This window comes from Chinchilla lanigera, unplaced genomic scaffold (assembly GCF_000276665.1).
Source record: "Chinchilla lanigera isolate Chin_1 unplaced genomic scaffold, ChiLan1.0 scaffold00097, whole genome shotgun sequence".
In the NCBI taxonomy this organism is placed as follows: domain Eukaryota; kingdom Metazoa; phylum Chordata; class Mammalia; order Rodentia; family Chinchillidae; genus Chinchilla; species Chinchilla lanigera.
In genome coordinates this window covers 8,240,012-8,257,532 of record NW_004955498.1, presented here as the reverse complement: position 1 = coordinate 8,257,532, position 17,521 = coordinate 8,240,012, and the positions used below count along the sequence as shown (strand labels likewise).

General features: G+C 51.3%; 2 protein-coding genes across 8 annotated transcripts in view; both read right to left on the bottom strand.

Annotated features, from left to right (window-relative positions):
• The window catches only part of LOC106146850 (rho GTPase-activating protein 33-like), a gene marked incomplete in the record, with an annotated part of 12,683 nt that extends 4,092 nt beyond the window's left edge, over nt 1-8,591 (bottom strand). Inside the window, 2 exon segments of the mRNA XM_013505545.1 lie at nt 4,322-4,522; nt 4,777-8,591.
• A 31-nt stretch (nt 8,592-8,622) lies between these two features.
• The window catches only part of Znf185 (zinc finger protein 185 (LIM domain)), a 62,914-nt gene continuing 54,015 nt past the window's right edge, over nt 8,623-17,521 (bottom strand). For all 7 annotated transcript variants that reach the window (XM_013505543.1, XM_005406456.2, XM_013505544.1 and 4 more), the window contains 4 exons: nt 13,915-13,986; nt 11,950-12,052; nt 9,463-9,561; nt 8,623-8,759 (listed from right to left, as the gene is read on the bottom strand). In XM_013505543.1, coding sequence (XP_013360997.1) covers nt 9,463-9,561; nt 11,950-12,052; nt 13,915-13,986 — 274 coding nt within the window. In that variant the 3' untranslated portion in view covers nt 8,623-8,759. The remainder of the gene's footprint in view (nt 8,760-9,462; nt 9,562-11,949; nt 12,053-13,914; nt 13,987-17,521) is intronic.

Here is a 17,521-nt window from a genome sequence, read left to right as displayed (position 1 = left end):
GTGGGAATGAAAGTGACCTTCGGGGCTGAAACCCCATGAGGACACAGCAACTGTGGGTGAGCAAGGAAAAGCTGCAGCTGAGGTGGTGGTTGCACCAGAGGCCCCCTGCTATGTTTTCTGGTGTCTTGGGGCTGTCCTGTGCTGACTGTAGGGCAGGGCTACCCAGAAGTTGTTGCCTGAAGTGAGTGGACATTGCCAGGTGTCACCATCCTGGCAAGAGGCAGATCTGGGGCCCTGAGGAAGGGGGCAGATGAGGCAGGAGCTGTGGACGGTGAGGGGCAACCAGACCTCTGCCCCTCATGGCCCCTAGGAGTTCCTGTCTGTTTTGGCATGTTGCTTCAATAATTCATTCAAAGGTTACCTTCAGTCACGTTCACTAGATGTTGCAGCAACCATCCCATCTCAGCTTGGGCACCTGAGAGGGAGCAGTAGTTGGGGTGGGGGTGTGGTAGATGGGGGCCTGGGGGCTCAGCAGTGGGGTGTGAGGGCAGGCTCCACAAGGGGCTATGGAGTCCTCTTACCCGGCCAGAACAGAGCCGCAGGATGCTCGTGGGTGTGGGCACCATTGAGGCGCTTGCGGAGCCCCAGGAATGAGAAGTTAGGCATGGAAGCGAGGGCATGGGACAGTGGCAAGACCTGAGGCCTGAGGGTGCTTGGCAGTACTCAGAGGGCTCATGACATCCAGACCATCAGAAGCCCAGTGTGCACACCCAGGCTGGCAACGAAGTTCAGGTGAGGATACCTGTGTTTAGCACCACCGGGACGGCTCCCCCTGAAAGAAGACCATGTGTCTCCGTTTTTTCTAAAGTTGCCCTACTTCCATGTACTGATATGTACAGAGCTGGCTAGGAAAATACTTTACCCCCTCTTTGACTTTAAGCATCGGAAATGAGTCTAGCTGAGGCACTGATGTAAAGCCTTTCAAGCAATGGACAGGGCAGTGATGCCCCACCTGTAGCGCCCTACTACTAAGAATGTGGTAGGCTGACAGACTCCAAGCTGTCCGCTGGGACTGAGCTGGGAGAAAGAGTCTGTGGCATCCCAGAGCAGGAAGGTCAGACATCAAAGCTAAAGGGACCAAAAGTGCAAGGTATTTCCTCCAACTGTGCTATGTGGACTCCTCCTAATGTAGATGCTACCTGTTACCATAATCCAGTCCTCTTGCTGCATAACTCTGCATACTGCAGAGGTGTCATTTTGCCTCCTACCTAGCCCAGCACCCAGCACTCACGCGCTTGGTGCCATGCTTACTGTCACTCGTCCCTGAGCGTCTCCCTGCTTCACAAATTAATAAAACTCTGGTTTGGCCCTGGGGCATGGCCTTTCCTCCCTTTGGCCTTTGTTACAACTGGACTTTGGACCCCCTCGGCAGCCCACAAGTGGAGATATGTCTTTGTCTCTTCATTCTCTCTGTGCATTATGCTAGAATAGAATTTACTTACTAGAATTTCAGTAACTTTTCCTGGGATTACAAATACCCACTCCTCCACACTTCGACGAGTTCTGGATCTGGCTGCCGGTAACCTGAAGGGCATGGTCTGAGGTCAGACACCCTGGGCAAGAAGCGGAGGACAGGCCTTATATTCTCCCACCTGCATCACGCTGCCTACCCTTAGCTGCCCATGGGTACCCAGCCTAGTCTGGACACTGAGATACCCATGGGGAAAGCCAGGGTGGGGTGTCCATCATAGGACAGAGTGTGGGACAGTCAGGGGTTCCACGAGCACACATCTTAGGGGTGGAGTGGAAGGCAGAGAGGGGTGTCCTATACCCCGAGTGCCTGTGCTGCTCCCCAGCGAGTCAGCTGGGAGGGCCACTCCTCTCTGTGTCTTGAGAGTAGGCGTTGGGTCCTGGGGGGGGGCATGGCGGAGCCTGGCAAGAGGGCGCCTTTCCTGCCCAGTGTCTGCACTCGCTCAGGCCTCCATACTGTGGAGCTGGACATGGAGCAGAGCTCGCACCTTCCATGCCCACCACTGGCCTCCAGTCGTCCCAATGGGACACGGCCTCTGACCATCCCCAAGCGGGAGAGGAAAGACGCAATCTTCAAAGCAGCCAAGGACCAATAGCCAGGACACTGGGGCTGCATCTGTACCAGCTGGCTGCGCAAGGGGGCTGCAGACAGCAGAGCCGCAGGGATGGAAGGGCTTTTAGTGGCCCTGGGCACACAGGACCATGGGTGTGAGGGGGAAGGTCAGTGAGGCTCCACCTGCAGGCCCTTGGCCCACAAGGCTTGGCCTTCTCTCGAAGACTCTTGTGGCATGTTCCGTCAGGGCAGGGGACTAGGTGGGGTCCCACATACAGATGGCTAGCCCCTCTTTCTTCAGGCAAGGCCCTGTCCCCTGCATGTCCTCCTTCTTTGTCTGAAGAGGGCCATAGCAACTGGTCACTTTCTAGGAGCCCTCTGACTTGTGGAAGCAGGACAGAAAGACACGGTAGGATCCCAGCCAGCCTATTGGAGCTTGCTGTCTGTCCCTTGGTCGGAGAGGGCACATGTGTGCTGTGATTCCCAAGCACGTGTGACTATGTGAATGTATGCACATGTGAATAAATGTGTGCAAGCATACGTGTGAGTATGAATTTCTGAGAATGAGAGTGTCCTAGAATGTGTGTGTGTGTGTGTCGGTGCGTGAGCAGAGGCAAGTGTGGTACTGAATGTTGGGAGCATGAGTGCATGCCATTGAGTCTATGCGAGTCTGAGAGTGCCACTGAGGGTGAGTGCACATCACTGAGTATGTGTGAGAGTGCATGGGTCTGAGGGTGAGTTACTGCGTGTCAGTGAGGGAGAGTGTGTCCTTGAATGTGAATGCTCGGCTGTGCTTTGGCATGTGTCACTGAATGTGCACGTGTCACCCAAGTATTGCGACCATGAACTGCTGAACACTGAGAGCTTCTGAGTGTGTCGTGCCATGTTCCATCAAATGTGTGACTGATGATGAGCATGTGTGTGCTTGTGCGATGTGCAGCACTGAATGAGACATTGTGCCATCACGTGTGTCACTGAGGAGCACGCGTCTTTGTGCGATGTGAGTGGGTCACTCAGTGGGTGTGGGTGCCATCGTGTGTGCTCTGGACTGTTTGTCCTGAACGGACTGCGCCGCTGAATGGCAGCATGCGGCTGGATGAGTGTGAGTGCGTTCCTGAAGGGGCAGGAGCAGGTGTGCTGGACTCCTGGAAGCAGCAAAGGGGACAGTTGGGAAGGAGACACTGGAGGCAGCAGCCGCTTCCCACTGACACTGAGCAGTGGGGCCTAGAGCCAGGGCCTGCTCCTGCGGGCCTCGTGTCCCCTTCATCCCTGCTCAGCCTGCCACATGTGCATTGCGGAGCCCTATTCTACATTTGAGTCCAGCAGCACACTGCTCACTAGGCTCCTCTGGTGGGCTGTGTATAATCTGGGGTCATGAAAACCCACCCAGCTGACTGCCTTGGCTCCTGGGGCCGGCCCGGGGAGCCAGGAGAGCTGAGCCTCCTGGGTTTGAGAGGGCTGGAGCGGCCGTGGGGGAACCCAATCAAGGCCCAGCCCTGCAGGTGTGGCCAAGCGCAGAGCACTGAGTGTGGCCCTACAGGCAGGACTCTCCCTAGGCTTGCATCCAGAGCCACCTCCTGCTCTGCTCAGAGCCAGTACAGCTCACTTGGAATGTTAGGTTATTTGGAAAGGAAATACATATGGACTCGTCACCTCACATCCGGATGTGTACATCACATGCCAGCTGGACAGCGAGGCCAAGAGCCAGGCAAACACCACCCCATCCCCACAGCGGCCCTTCTGTGCTCCCTGCCTCTGCCTGCTCTTGAGGCCCACCGCCCACTCTTTACCCACAAGTGGGCATTCACGTACTGTGAAGGAGAAGGCACCATAGGGCATCACTTTCCTGGTGCCCCCACGCAAGGAGTGACAGGACAACGGCCACCTGCTGAGCAGTCAACCCACCCCACCCTTACTGCCAATGGACCATGGAGATCAACAGACGGTGGGCCTGGCACAGAACACAGAGGGCCCTGGAGGCCATCCCATGCCCAGCCCTCAGTCCTCCCCACAGAGCAGGGCAATTCTAAACAAGATTAATCAGACAGTAAATGTGTTCATTAAGAGAACTTTTTGGTTGCTAAGGTTGACAGTTTTACTGTTCTGGAATAGGGAGTGTGTCCTCTGCTGCCTCCGCTGTGGTGTTATCTTGACTTCAGATCCCTGCAAATATGAGCACTTCCTCTTTGTCCTCAGCAATTTAGGCCTTACATAGCCTGTCCCCAACAGACACCCACACAGGGCAGTCGATGGAAAGGAACACAGGGAAGAGACAGCTATGCACACCCAAGGAGACTGACCTGGAACAGGTTGTTCCCTCGTAGAAAACTGACCTGCAGCTCAGACTTTTGGCCCCAGTCTCAATCCAAAGGCCGGAGGCGCACATGGGAACTGTTGGTGAAACGGCCAGTGCAAGACAGGAGGGCTGCTGAGGGGAGCAATCAGTGAGAGTCTCCGAGTCCAACATCCGCTCGAGGAAGTCCATGCTCCTTGCCCACCCTGGAGAAAGCAGTCTTCTTTACTCACCTGCTCATACCAATGCTCACACCCTCACAGGCCCTTCCAGAAATAATGTTATACTCGCTCTCTGAGCATCCCTTGGCCCACTCAGGTTGACACATAAAGGTCACTTGGTGCCCACAGACATCTCCTGAAACCATACTTAACTTCCAATAAATCTAATAATAGGATCATAATTCTACCTTGCATGATAAAAGTATCAACATACAACTAAAAATACATGAATCTCTTACCTCAAAGGAAGATGAAGACTGACTGAGGTTTGTTCTTCTGGCCTTCTTCCAAAATCCTAAGGATACATATTATAACTCACCTTTGGGGCCTGCTACATGATCCAAACGGCATTCCTCTCTGCCACTGCCACTCCAAGCACCGCTGGACCCACTGACCCATATGGCCCAAGTGGCAGCGCAGCCTGCACAGCAGCCCAGACCTATTTCAGACCTCTGTGCTAGGTTCAGTCAAAGCTAGCAAGTTTTCCAGTTACTCAGTAAATGGCCTGAATAACACACGCAAGTGTGTAGCAGCAAAACCAGTATCAATCCAAACGGAAGACTCTGCACTGAGGGGGTAGAAGGCAACTTTTATTTCATTACGCAAGCAGGCTGGGGAACGCGGAGTTTCAGATCACCAAAAGAGAGTCGGGTTTGAGTTCAGTGTAAATATGGTTTGCGAGTGGAAGTACAAAGCTGATAGCAGGTTCTTACACGACTGGTTACACGGAGTACAAGAATGATGTCATACTGCCAGGCAGGTTCATACAGGAATATTCTGGGAGGGAGGGGGTCTGAGAAGAGTAGGTAGAGTTGATCGTGTCCTTGCTTGGGCCACTCTTCCCCCAAATATGATGATCTTAAAGCCCTTGAAGCAAGTTGGAATTAGTGAGTATTTTTAAAGCACAAGCCAGACACAGTCAGTTGGACCCACACATGGTTAAGGGGGAACATCTGGGCCTGGACAGTCAAGGCTAGCCATGGGACAGGCAGCGTGAGCATAGTCACAGGCTATGAATTGATTTCTGACTTTTGTTATAACATGCCTACAAGTCTGCTATTCTGTAAGTGTGCCCTGACAGTGAAGAACACGTTCTCTTCAAAGTGCAAATAGGTCCAAAAGGCATCGAGCCTCTTCTTGGTTGGGACAGGCCAGATGCCATAACTTCTCCTTCACCTTAGATGATCCTGTTTGCTGCTCTGCTTCTGCTGTTCATTGCAGTAACCACACACACCTTCCTTTGGCAACCAAGTGCTGCAACTTGGCCGCGTCCCTCGAGGCTCTCGTAGCGCCCAGGGTGAGGACGGTGCGAGGATGGAGAAAAGAGGACAAGAGTCAGAATATGGAAAACTCAGGCCAGATGGAGCCCTCCCTCCCGATGGGAGAAGGAAGGAGGAAGGGGGGGTGCAAAAGGAGGGAAGGCCCCAAAGGCTGCAGCGCAGTTACGTATACACTTGGGATGTTGAATGTCACATGAAAGTCCTCCACCTAGCGGCCTATTCCTGTGACTTGCCTCATGCGCTCTGTGTTCTTCAGGCCGGCCTTGCTCTGGCCCACACATGTGATCAAGCTTGAGCTTCAGCCACTCTCCACACAATGTGGTTCCCACCACTCCAGGTTCCAAATCTCACTGCATTAAGGCTTTCCGAAGTAGTTGTGATCCTCACCATATGGGCAGCCCAGAGAAAAGGCTGATCGCAGAACTCTTCAGTGATGCTGGCGAGGGTGGACCACAAAGACTACGACATTCCTTCTCTCAGGACTTGCCCAGTCTCGAGCTCCACATTTTCTTTTCTGTTGTTGTTTTTGTTTTGTTCTCAAGCTCCACATTTTCTGCCAGCGCGGTTTCCATACCTTGCCACTAAGTGCTTACTTGCTTTGGTACAGTGAAAGTATTCAGTAAGCTGCACAGCTGAATTCACCAAGGTATTACACTTCATGAAGGAAACTTTCACACTGACACATGTAATGTCTTAACATTTATTCAAACTGTGTACATTGATGTGGACTAAGCAAGTACAATTAGAAACACTAAGCAAATGACAAGAAGCCAAAATGTAATGCAAGCGTCCCTCTTCCTCAAGTCTGCAGAATTCTCTGCCAAAACAGACACGCAAGGCTGCTGCGGATCAAAATCCACACCGATCTTGTAAGCTGTCTTTGTGTATCTTGCCTGTTGGTTCTGAAGTGCCCTGAAGGGTACAGTATACCTGTAAGCGGGGAGACCACTTATCTTGGGCCCCTTCACCGTGCATTCCAACAGCAGGGCCCATGCCGACACTGCGAGGTGGCACCTCTCCCCACAGGAGACTTCCTTCTCTCTGGCACATCTGCCTGGCACCCATTGTCAGTGCCCACCATGTGCCAAGTCCTGTGCTGGAGCTAGGGCTGAGGAAGACGAGTTCACATTTGTGTGGTTCCACGGCATACTGCACCACGCTTCTCTCCCGAGTAAACCTGAAGCCAGCTATGCAGACAAGTGGAGTGTTCCTCTGGGGCCAGGGGGTGGGAAGAACAAACAAGTCCACAAGCTAACGTACATAGGGCTGAGAAGGGAGAAAGATGGAGAGGCATTTTAGAAACACATCAAGAGAAGAGGCCTTTGGCGAGTATCTGAACAACTCTAAAGTTGTTTATTCTCCCTCTTGAGAAGTTCACAAATCAAAGCTCGGAGCAAAGGCTGCAGCAGCGTGCAGGGGAAGCTGAGCACAGGGTAAGCAAAGTGTACAGGTGGACCCACACCTGCCCCACCCACAGTTTGAGGACCTGGGCCCCCAAAAGGTGCCACAGCTAGAGGCAGGCTGGACTGAGAACCTGGAGGTGACTGAAGGCTCCTTGCTGGAGCAGCTAGGCCACTAGAGCTGCCTCTGGGCTGACAAACTCCTCTGTGGGAATGTGTGTGAGTGCAATGTGTTCCCAGCCAAAAGCATCAGCTCAGGGGCACTTTTCACATAAAGGAGGGGGAGAGGAAGCGGGACAGCATTGGCCTGACAGTGCTTTGTAGGAGGATTCGGGATGCCAGAGGAGCATGATTTCACATACATCTCCTGCGTGGGTCGGGGTTCCCCGGGAGATGAGGTTCTTCTGCACAGCCCCAGGCACACACTACACCATAAATCAATACTCCTGGACAGAGCCTGCCCTTCAAGGCTCTTCAGAAGGCAATGACCACCTCTCTGAGCCTCCCCACCCTCAGCTGTAAGATGGGGACAAGGACACCCTCTCTGCGGTCACGAACGCCATCACTCTGTCATAGCGCCTGACAGGTGGCGAGGCATCAAGAAATGTTAGCTGCTTTTCTCTCTGGTCAGTCCTGCTAGGGTCCACGTTCTCTAAAAGCTACTTTAGGGGATGCCGGTGTGAAGCTCAGGAAGCAGGAACTGAGGGCAAAGATATTCATCAGCGGTCAAGATTCACTAGCCCTTTGGTCAGCAGCTTTCTTAAGTCATTCCCTAAGGAATTTAAACCTAACTGTGTAAACTTTCTATTGCATCCCCACGTCCTTGCAAGGAAAGTTCAAACACAGTGAAAGGTGGACATGAGAAGGTAATCAAAATCTGTTGTATATAATTCAATCAAAGACAACTAACTACCCTAAAAGGGGTATGGAAAATTAAACATATATACGGTAATTAGACAAGCTAAAGATTAGCCTATGCTAACCCCTAGCATCTAATGCTGCAATTTCCCCACCAGGGATCGCCAGCAGCCTTCAGTCTGGCCCCTCGGAGGCCTCAAGGGACTCAGTGCACCCCAAAGGCCACACGTGTGACCGTGCCCAACATGCTGGGCCACCTATATTCATGAGAAAGCCAATCTGCCTTAGGGAACCCAAGAGGGGATTCCTGCTCCATCCTCTGACCTAGGTTGAATGGAGATCATGAATGTCAAGTGCCTTCTAAGTAATAAAAGCTGCCCACGTAAGGAATCATCATGGCCTCATTAAGATATGATAGCGGATGTAAGCAAGCGCAACCCAAGAAGGGAAAGAGGATGAAGCAATCTGAGGAAGGAAGGAAGGAAGGAAGGAGGGAGGGAGGGAGGGAGGGAAGGAAGGAAAGAGGGAGGGAGGGAGGGAGGGAAGGAAGGAGGGACGGAAGGAAGGAAGGAAGGAAGGAGGGAAAGAAGAGGGAAGGAAAGAAGGAAGAGAAGGAGGGGAACCAGCAACTTGAGGCAGCCAATCTCGTCCAGGAATCATTAGCTTCTGATTGGCCTGAGGGAGCTGTAAGAAAACAGAAGTAGTGGTAAGACTAGAAACACACATCACATCCAACAAAGAGCCAGAGGCTTCTGTGGCGGGGGACTGCTCCTGCATGGGGAGCTAGAGAGCAGCTCAGATACATTTCCTGCAGAGGAGGCGACTTGTGTGTCGCTGGGGGAAGGTCTGCTTGCTGGCCATTTTCACAGCCTTTGAGGGAGCTACTCTGCTCTGTGCCGGGACACTGCCGGCACCTGCACTGGCTGCTAGCACAGAGGCGTGCACGCACACCAGGGCCCCGAGACTGAACGTGAAGTTGGGTGGGCAATAGTGGACTGGAATCTACAGAGCTCGGGTGAGGCCCTGATTCTACCATAAACCACGGTGGCGGTTCCCTAGACGCCCTCCTTTTCTCAGTCTTTACTTCCTCCTCACAAATGAGGGCTAACAGAGACTAGTGACAGCCCAGGGCAGCTAGAGGCCACAGTGGAGGTGCTGGGTGAAAGAGGTTTCTTGACAGAAACAGACCTTGGCTCTGGCAGCTTGGAAGCATCCTCAGGGAGGGGCTTGCATTGGAACAACTGTAAGGCTGTTTACGCTCCCTCTTTGCTCTTAGCTGTGCCTCTATAAGGCAGAGAAGGACAGCAGAGTCTTGGGGCAAGACCCAGGAAACTTTCTCCCCCAGTGGGACTCTTGCCTGCCTGCCCCATGAGCTGGCAGCACCCACCTAGAACAGCTTCTCATAGCATTTCCCGCAGTGGATGGTGTCACGATGAATGTAGATCTGATCCAGCAGATCGCCCATTGGCTTACTGCAGATGCCGCACTGAAAGAGAAGCAAAGTGCAGGTCAGCGTGCCCAGTGGAGCAGCACGGATATATGCAGCAGGCGCGGGGCCTGAAAAGGCTGGCAGGCGGAGGCTGGGTGCTGACAGCAGGTCCTGGACTTCCCAGCAGACAACATGTGCAAACAAACAAAGAGACAAAAAACAAAAGCAAAACTCAACCTCAAAATGAGCTACATTGAAAAACCACAAACCTGGCTGGCAGGATTAACATATATCTCGATGGGCTTGAGAGTTACTCAAAGTCTCCCAGCCTCCACTTCCTCATCTGTGAAATGGACAGAGTGCTAGGCTGCACCGCCCAAGGCTTCCAGGCGCACTTGGGGACACGGTCTGTGGAGAGCACTGAGCCTAATGCCAGGCGCAAGCGCGTGATCAATGCCAGCAGTCCTTGCTGCGGCAGAGAAAATGGGACACATCACTGGCAACACGTGAGGTGCAGAGGAAGGTGACAGTAAAGTCCCCTGAAAGGGAAGGACCTTTCACAGGCACACCTTTGTAGCACCATGGTGCTTGGGCCCCTCTCCAGGGAAGCCAGCAGTGGTCCCTCCCCCCAGTCTCAAATCCAGGAGCCCCAGAACCCTTGTCCCCACCCTCTCCAGGTTCCAGGCTGAGTCCTCTGGCTCCAACCTCCCAAAGGATGCTGGGAAGCGCAAAGACTTCCTGGGAGGCACCATCCCATCAGCTTCCCTTTGCTCATTCTAATGAAGTGCGGTAGGTGAGGCAAACTGTTTTCCTCTGTGACTCCTCTCTCCTGGCAGTTTTCTTTCTCACTGAAAAGAATTACCCCTCTTAGTTGTGTATCGTGTTTCTGTTACTTTAGTTCTTGTGAAACCAGGCTTGAACCTGAATTGAGCCCCCTGACAGTGCAGACCCATTTGGCGTCACCTCTGGGCATGCAGAAGACTAAAACAAGCAAAGTGGGCTTTCAGGGCGCTCCCTGTCCTGGACATCAGGGGTCCCGAAGAGCTGCCACCATGTGGTGGCCAGGGGTATAACCCTACCAACTCGAATTTCCAAGGGGGAGGGAAGGAAAGCCTGTGCTGAAGGCTCCTGAATAGCTTATAGGAATGACGCTGGGCTCTGTGGTGGCTTTTCCTGGGAGGCAGGCCCCCGGCTCTGATGCCAGGACCCAGACTGCGACAGAGACCTTCAGTTTTGAATGGCTCTGTGACCTTAAAAAAACAGTGCTCTGGACCCTATGCTCCTGGTTCAGGGAAGTGGCTCCCAGGCCCTCTGCTCACCCTCTAGAATTCCCCAAGCATCCGACGACAACTTCTCTGCCACAGTAGCCTTCCGCACACAGGGACAGAGGCCTCCGCAGGCGTGGCTCCTGGCTGGCACCCTGAGAAAAGCCCCGTCCCCCCACCTCTCTTCCCACAACCTCCACCTTCACAAAACCTTCCTGGGCTCTATCTACTCCAATTGCATTGTCCCAGAATGCTTTGCAGCACCACCAGTGCTGAAGCACTCAGGCACAGCCTGAGTTTCAGATTCCTATCATTTTGCTGCACTTCATACGAGTGCCAGCAATGTGCTCGGTCGCACCATGTATCCTGATCTTTAACATCAAGAATACATCCCTACTTGGAGTCTGTAGAACACAACTGGTCCTCAAACTGCCCCTCTGTGCCCGTCTTCTTATGAAGATCTGCCGCCTCCCGTAGCACTCACACTCACTTTACTTCATCAGACTAGCCAGGCAAACCCTCCACCTTGCCAACGCACATCCTCTGCTTTACTCCACTGTCCCATCTCGGGAGGCGTTCACGGGCACCCAGGGGCACTGCATGGCCTCCACTTCCCTCTGGTCCACCAACCTCCGCCTCTCTGAGGCACAGCTCAGCCCCTCTCCTCTCCCCCAGATGTCCACGCTTCCCCTCCTCTCCCTACAGTCGGTGACCATGCTTTGTACTGGCCCGGAAGACAGAAGCCCCTGCTACAGAAAATTCCTCGCGGGTCCCCAGAGGCACCCTGTGAAAGGACCTTGCCACTCCCCGACTCATAGTCTCTAGTCGGTTCCAGCCGCACGAAGAATGAAACCCGAAGCCCATGTCCTCCAAGGCCTACACAAGGTGGCCCACAGAAGCCTCGTAACCTCGTCTCCTACCCTTTGCCCTCTCGCTGGCTATCTCAGCTGACACCGTGTGCTGCTGCTCGGTGCCTTGGCGCTTGTTGGCGCTGGGCTGGGAATTCTTTCCCCAGAGACTGCTTGAGTGCCTGCTTGGGTGCTGAGCACTGCCCGCACTCCCTCACTCCCTGGAGTCGGGAGCCCATGCAGCTCCCAGGCCCGAGAAGCCTCCGGGACTGTGCAGTTGTGCGTGGTGCGCTCTGCGGGCTGCTCTCCAAAGCAGCACCTTTCTTTCTTACCTTAAAGCAATATTCATGGCAGCAGATACCAAGATGTTCTAGGGTGATCTTTGGACAGTCTCCAATCTCACGGCTGCAGTAAGTGCAGGTCCCTCCAGTTGTTCTGTGAGAGGAAGAAGAAGATCCCAGTGGTCAGGCTGGCTTACAGACTGCCAGCGTGATGCAGACAGACCTGCTGGCTTGACTCAGCCATCAGCAGCCCCAGCCTGCCATCTTTCTCTGCGGCATGCAGTCAGGACTGCAGGCCTGGGCTGGATTGGGGCTCCGCTTGCTGTAGGCCTCTGCATTATTGCTCCAAAGCAGTCTGCGGGCCTCTGTGCTCACGCATGGGCCAGGGACCCTTGCTTGCCGTACACCTCTGCATGACTGCTCCAAAGCAGTCCTGAGGGCCGCTGTTTTCACACCTGGGTATTGACCCTTGCGTCCCAGCCCCTCTCCTTTCGGACCCAGCACGCCCATCTCCGTCTTAGAGAGTCTGCTTGGCACTCGGGCTTCAGTTTCAGATACAGGCTCAGGCAAGGGGTGCTTTCCCTCCAGAAATGCACACCGGCTTCGGACAGGAGCAGGTGGTGCTGCCTCCCTGGGCCACTCGAGCTCCCTTCCAAGGCCCTGCGGTACCAAGGGCATCCCCGGTCTGCCCTGCCATCCTGCTGCAGGGCAGAGTCCGCTCTCCAGCCTCCACAGTGCCCAGCACAGCCCTGTTCCTCCCTCCAGCACTGCCAGCTCACTTTTCCCTGTGTGCTTGTGCATGTGAGTGTGCAAGGGACTGGGGTCATCCCTGGAGAATTCCCCTCCCTCCTCATAGGCCAGCAGTTAATCAGGAATACTTGGGTCTGGAGTTGGTAGTTGTTCAATGGGGTATGTGGCCTCCCACGCTGCAGGGCGTGGAGGCCTCATTTCATGAGCTCCTATGTTCGTTCTCAGGTGTCTAACCAACCTGCCGCGCTTACGGTTTGGACATGGTTTGGCGCTGTCCCCACACCTAGGTCCTCAGGGTGGCAATATGACAGGTGGTGGGACCTCTGAAAGTTGGGCCTCAGGAGGGATTAATCTTGCAGGACTAGCACAGTTCCCTATACCTGTTTACTCCGGGGGGCCTGGGAGGATCCCTTAACCTGAACTCTATCACTTCCTTTTTTTCCACAGACTAGTGGTGGCCTCTGCATGTCCGTTCCAGGAATTTAGATTTCCTGATAAATGAGAAGGCAGAGGCCGAGCAGAAACACGCGTAACATGGGAGTAGTCTGGCTCTGTGCTTTAGTCTCGGCTCTGCTGCTACCTCCCTGTGGGACTTAGGGCCGCGTTGCTTATTCTCCCCAGACTTCCTTCTTTCACTGTAACCTCAATGCACTCAACCTCCAAGACTGTCTCTCCTCGTCTAAGAATTTAAAACCAGGACTTTATTATACAGACCATCCCGTGGCTGTTGTCTAGTAATGGTTTTCAGAACTGCCAGATGAGGTGCCCTCTGCGCTTGCATTCAATGCAAGCACACCATGCCACTCTGCTCCTTAGTTCTGTGTGTCTTTTCCGCCTTCTTGATCACAGCAGCTCACTATATATATATATATATATAAATTTTATTTTCCACCCACCATTCTATTTTGTGGTTGCCTTTTGACTTTGGGTCACAAATGCAAGCTACTTACATGATCAATGAGGTACTAATTCTAGGAGCCTCTCCTGCTGACATGAGTCCCCTGGGCTTTCTGACATCAATTCCCTTCTCTGTAGACTTTCATGTTTACCCTTTGCTCTTAGCAGGGTTCAAAGGCTTTGGCTGCCGCAAGTGTGACATCCCAATAAGGGCGGTCCCAGCCTCCAGTGTGCTCTACCACGGGACAGATCTGCAAACCCACTGGAGAGTGCAAAGCAGCAAACAAAGGCAGACGGGCCCTGGAGACATTTCTTAGCTCAGCGTCCTCCACAGAACGGGGGCTCCTGCGGGGAAGAAAGCGGACATACCTCTCGCGGTGTGGAGTGCTGTCATAGGGGGCTTTCTTCTTCAGGTCCAATGAGTCTTCCGTGCTGCCAACACTGCAGGGAGCACAATGGGGGAGAAGAAGGCAAAAGCTGGGAGGCAGATCACTATCACAGTCATGCACAGTGGACGATCCTCCAACCACCCCCATGGCGACAGGCTGAGACAGGACTTCATCTGACAGCCATCGTTTGCAATCCTAAATGGCACGTGCTGCCACAGCAGCTGACACGGAGGAGACATCCTTCCCAAGAAGAGCTCCTTCATGGGGCACAAAGACACCTCGAGTGGTGAGAGGTGCCACAAGGCACGGTGGTCAGAATTCTGGAGGACAGATCCCTTGGGTGGACACCACTGAAGGACCATGCCCAGCGGGAAAGGCGGGGCAGGACTCAGCATTCACACACAAGAACATGAGTGCTGAGTACAGAAACAAAACAAGTTTTGGCAGTGACTCACTGGCCCTTCCCCCAGTTGGGGCATTCTCCTGCTGCACACGCTGGGAAGAAATGAACCACTCAGAACCGTGGAGGCCTACTTTTTGGACTCATTTCTTTTTTTCTTTTTTTCTTTGTTTTTTGGGGGAAGGGTTGTGGTTTTTCTTTCTTTCATTATTATTTTTTCTTTATTTTGTTCTGTTTTTAAAATATTTCCTCTTTCTACTTTGACCTTTTCTGTTACTTTCACCTGATCCTATTAATTTTCTTTTACTGCTTAATAAGATGCCTTATCTCACTTTTGTCTCCTATTTTTCATCTTCCTTTCTCATTCTCTCATTTCCCACACCCTCCATCTTTACTAGTATTATGATTAAGTTATGTTAATCTTTAGACATTTAACTCTGTGCTATTCTTGTTGCATTCTTTTCGATTATTAATGGCAGTATAATTGTCACCTGTATTTGCTATTTACTGGATGTCAACAATGGCTTTATCTTTGTGTGTATATTATAATTTTAGACCTCATTTCTCTGGTTAAGGGTGGTATAGTGATCACTTTTATTGGTGCTTACACTATGTCAATATCCAGTCTGTCTTTGAGTTACTATTGCTGTTAATTTGGTTGTCTTTGCCAGGGTGTTACAGTTTTTGTGTGGCTTTTTCTCTATGCCAGTGTCTGGTTTGTCTTTGTGTCATCAACAATACTGTGGTTCATTTCTGGAGAACTCAGCCTGGGCCAATTACACTGTACCTTCCCCACCTAAATTAACAAGGGATGGGATCTTGGGATAGAGACAAAAGCCTAAAGTTAGCCACATCCACAGACCATCAGTGAAAAGCAGATGCTAAGTAAAGAGATCTCCATAGTAGCAATAAAGCCTTTCTACTCTCACTGATCCACAAAACTCTGCACAAAAATTAAAAAGCTAAACTAATGGAAACATAAGAAGGCAAGGCAACAAAATGCCTCCAAAAACTCCCAACTCCCACACAGTCAATCCAGGGATGTCAGTGGGGAAAGAAATCAAAAGTCCAACAGCTGAATTATATGAAATGACTAAAGAGGAGACAAAAACACAAATCAATAAGGTTCCCAGTGAGCTCGAAGATGATATCACTAAACAGATAATGGATTTAATAAACAAAAAAATCAGTAAGCTTACAAATGACACTGACAAAAAGCCAGCTGAGCTGAAATAAACAATGCAAAACAGTTTAGCAAGAATCGGTGTCCATGAAAAGGTGGCAAATGGAAATCCAGAAGATTAAACTTTCTACTGCATGTAATGGAGACCAGAAGTGACCAGTTATAGCCAGTCCGTCCCGGTCCTTGTTGCAGTCAGGGAAGTTTATATTTGAAATCCCATAGAAAAGTTACTGGAATCCTAGAGAGTTCATTCCAGTCTACCACGCCCAGTGCAACGCATGACGAGAACGAAGACACTGGGGCATATTTGTACTTGTGGGGAGCTAAAGGGTCCTAAGTCCACCTAGGATGATTGCTATGCAGAACACAAGCCTTGACCCAGGGCAGAACTGGGCTCTATTAATTCGTGAAGAAGGGAGGGGCTTCGGGATGAATGCCTGTCAGAATGGCGGGAAGCAGGTGAGTGCTGTGAGCTGGGCTAGGTAGGAGGCCAGAATCACCTCTGCAAAATGCAGAGCGAAGGATATGCGGAAAAAGTAATCGCATAACATAACTGAGATAGTATCTAATGTGTGGGGGTCAAGCTGAAGCTCTAACATGTAATCTTTTATGCCCTGGCAAGTCATAGCCTCTTATCTCAAGGCTCATCCAAGCCCACAGCATGGAGCATGGCTCTCCTTCCCGCCCGGCTCACATGTTGTATTTGGGAGCTATGGGGTAAGGTAACACTGCCCTGTCACCTTGCTTCAAAGACTACACATCAGCACCCCAGCTGGACCAACTTGCATTGTTTAGAGTCAATTAAATGGATGAGGAAAAGTCCTAGCCAGCTCTGTACACATCAGTACATGGAAAAGAGCCAGGTTTAGGCAAAATGGAGATAGCTGCTCCTCTTTCAAGGAGAGTTGTCCAGGTGGCCCTCCACAACCAGTGTGAGGATAGAACCAGAAGTTTTAGTCCGAATAGAAGAAAGGGCTGATGTCAGTGAGCACATACTCAAAGATATCCTAAAAACAAGAAGAGAATGTGGAGAATGGTTCCAATAGCTCGTAGACAATGAAAATAAGACTACTCTAAGATTCACCAGAATTAGTGAAAAATCAGAAGACAGCCCAAATGGCATAAAGATCTACTTACAAAAATAATAGTAGAAAACTTTCCAAATTTGAGGAATGAATTTTATATGCAAAGTAGTGAGGCATATAGAACCGCAAATTGCAGTAATCAGGAAAGAACTTCTCCATAAAATATACAGCCGAAGTCCCAAAAGTCCAACAAGGATAGAATCTTAAAAGCTGTTAGAGAAAAGTAAGAAATCACTTATAAAGGCAAACTCACTAGAATGACATCAGACTTCTCAATACAAACCTTAAAGGCCAGGAAAGCTTTGAGTGAAGAGTTTCAAACCCTAAAAGACAACAACTTCCAACCCAGACTGATAGATCCTACAAAACTATCTTTCAAAATTGATGGGAAGAAGCTGCATGTTGTGGCATATTCCAGTAATCTCAGCACTCAGGAGGCTGAGGCAGGATGATCACTGCAAGATCAAGACCAGCCTGGGCTACAAAGTGAGTTCTAGGTCAGCCTGAACTGCATAGTGAAACTCTGTCTAAAACAGACAGAACAACTGATGGACAAGTTAGGTTTTGAATGACAAAGAACACCTTGTGAAATTCAATAACATTAAATGGGCACTCCAGAAAATGCTCAACAATGATCTAGAAAGAGACAATGAAGCCAAAACTGTAAAATGCTCTGGTAGAATGAATACACCAGGCAGGATGAGCAGTTAAGCAGAAGGAGGAAAAAAATCAGCAACAGGAACATCATGCAATGACAGGATACATCAGTATCTGTCAATGTGAATGGTCTCAATTCCCCAAGCAAAAGAAACAGAATGGTAAAATAAATCAAGAAACAAAACCCAGCCAGGCATGGAGGTGCATGTGTATAATCCCAACACTAAGGAGGCTGAGGCAGAAGGATCACTGTGAGTTCGAG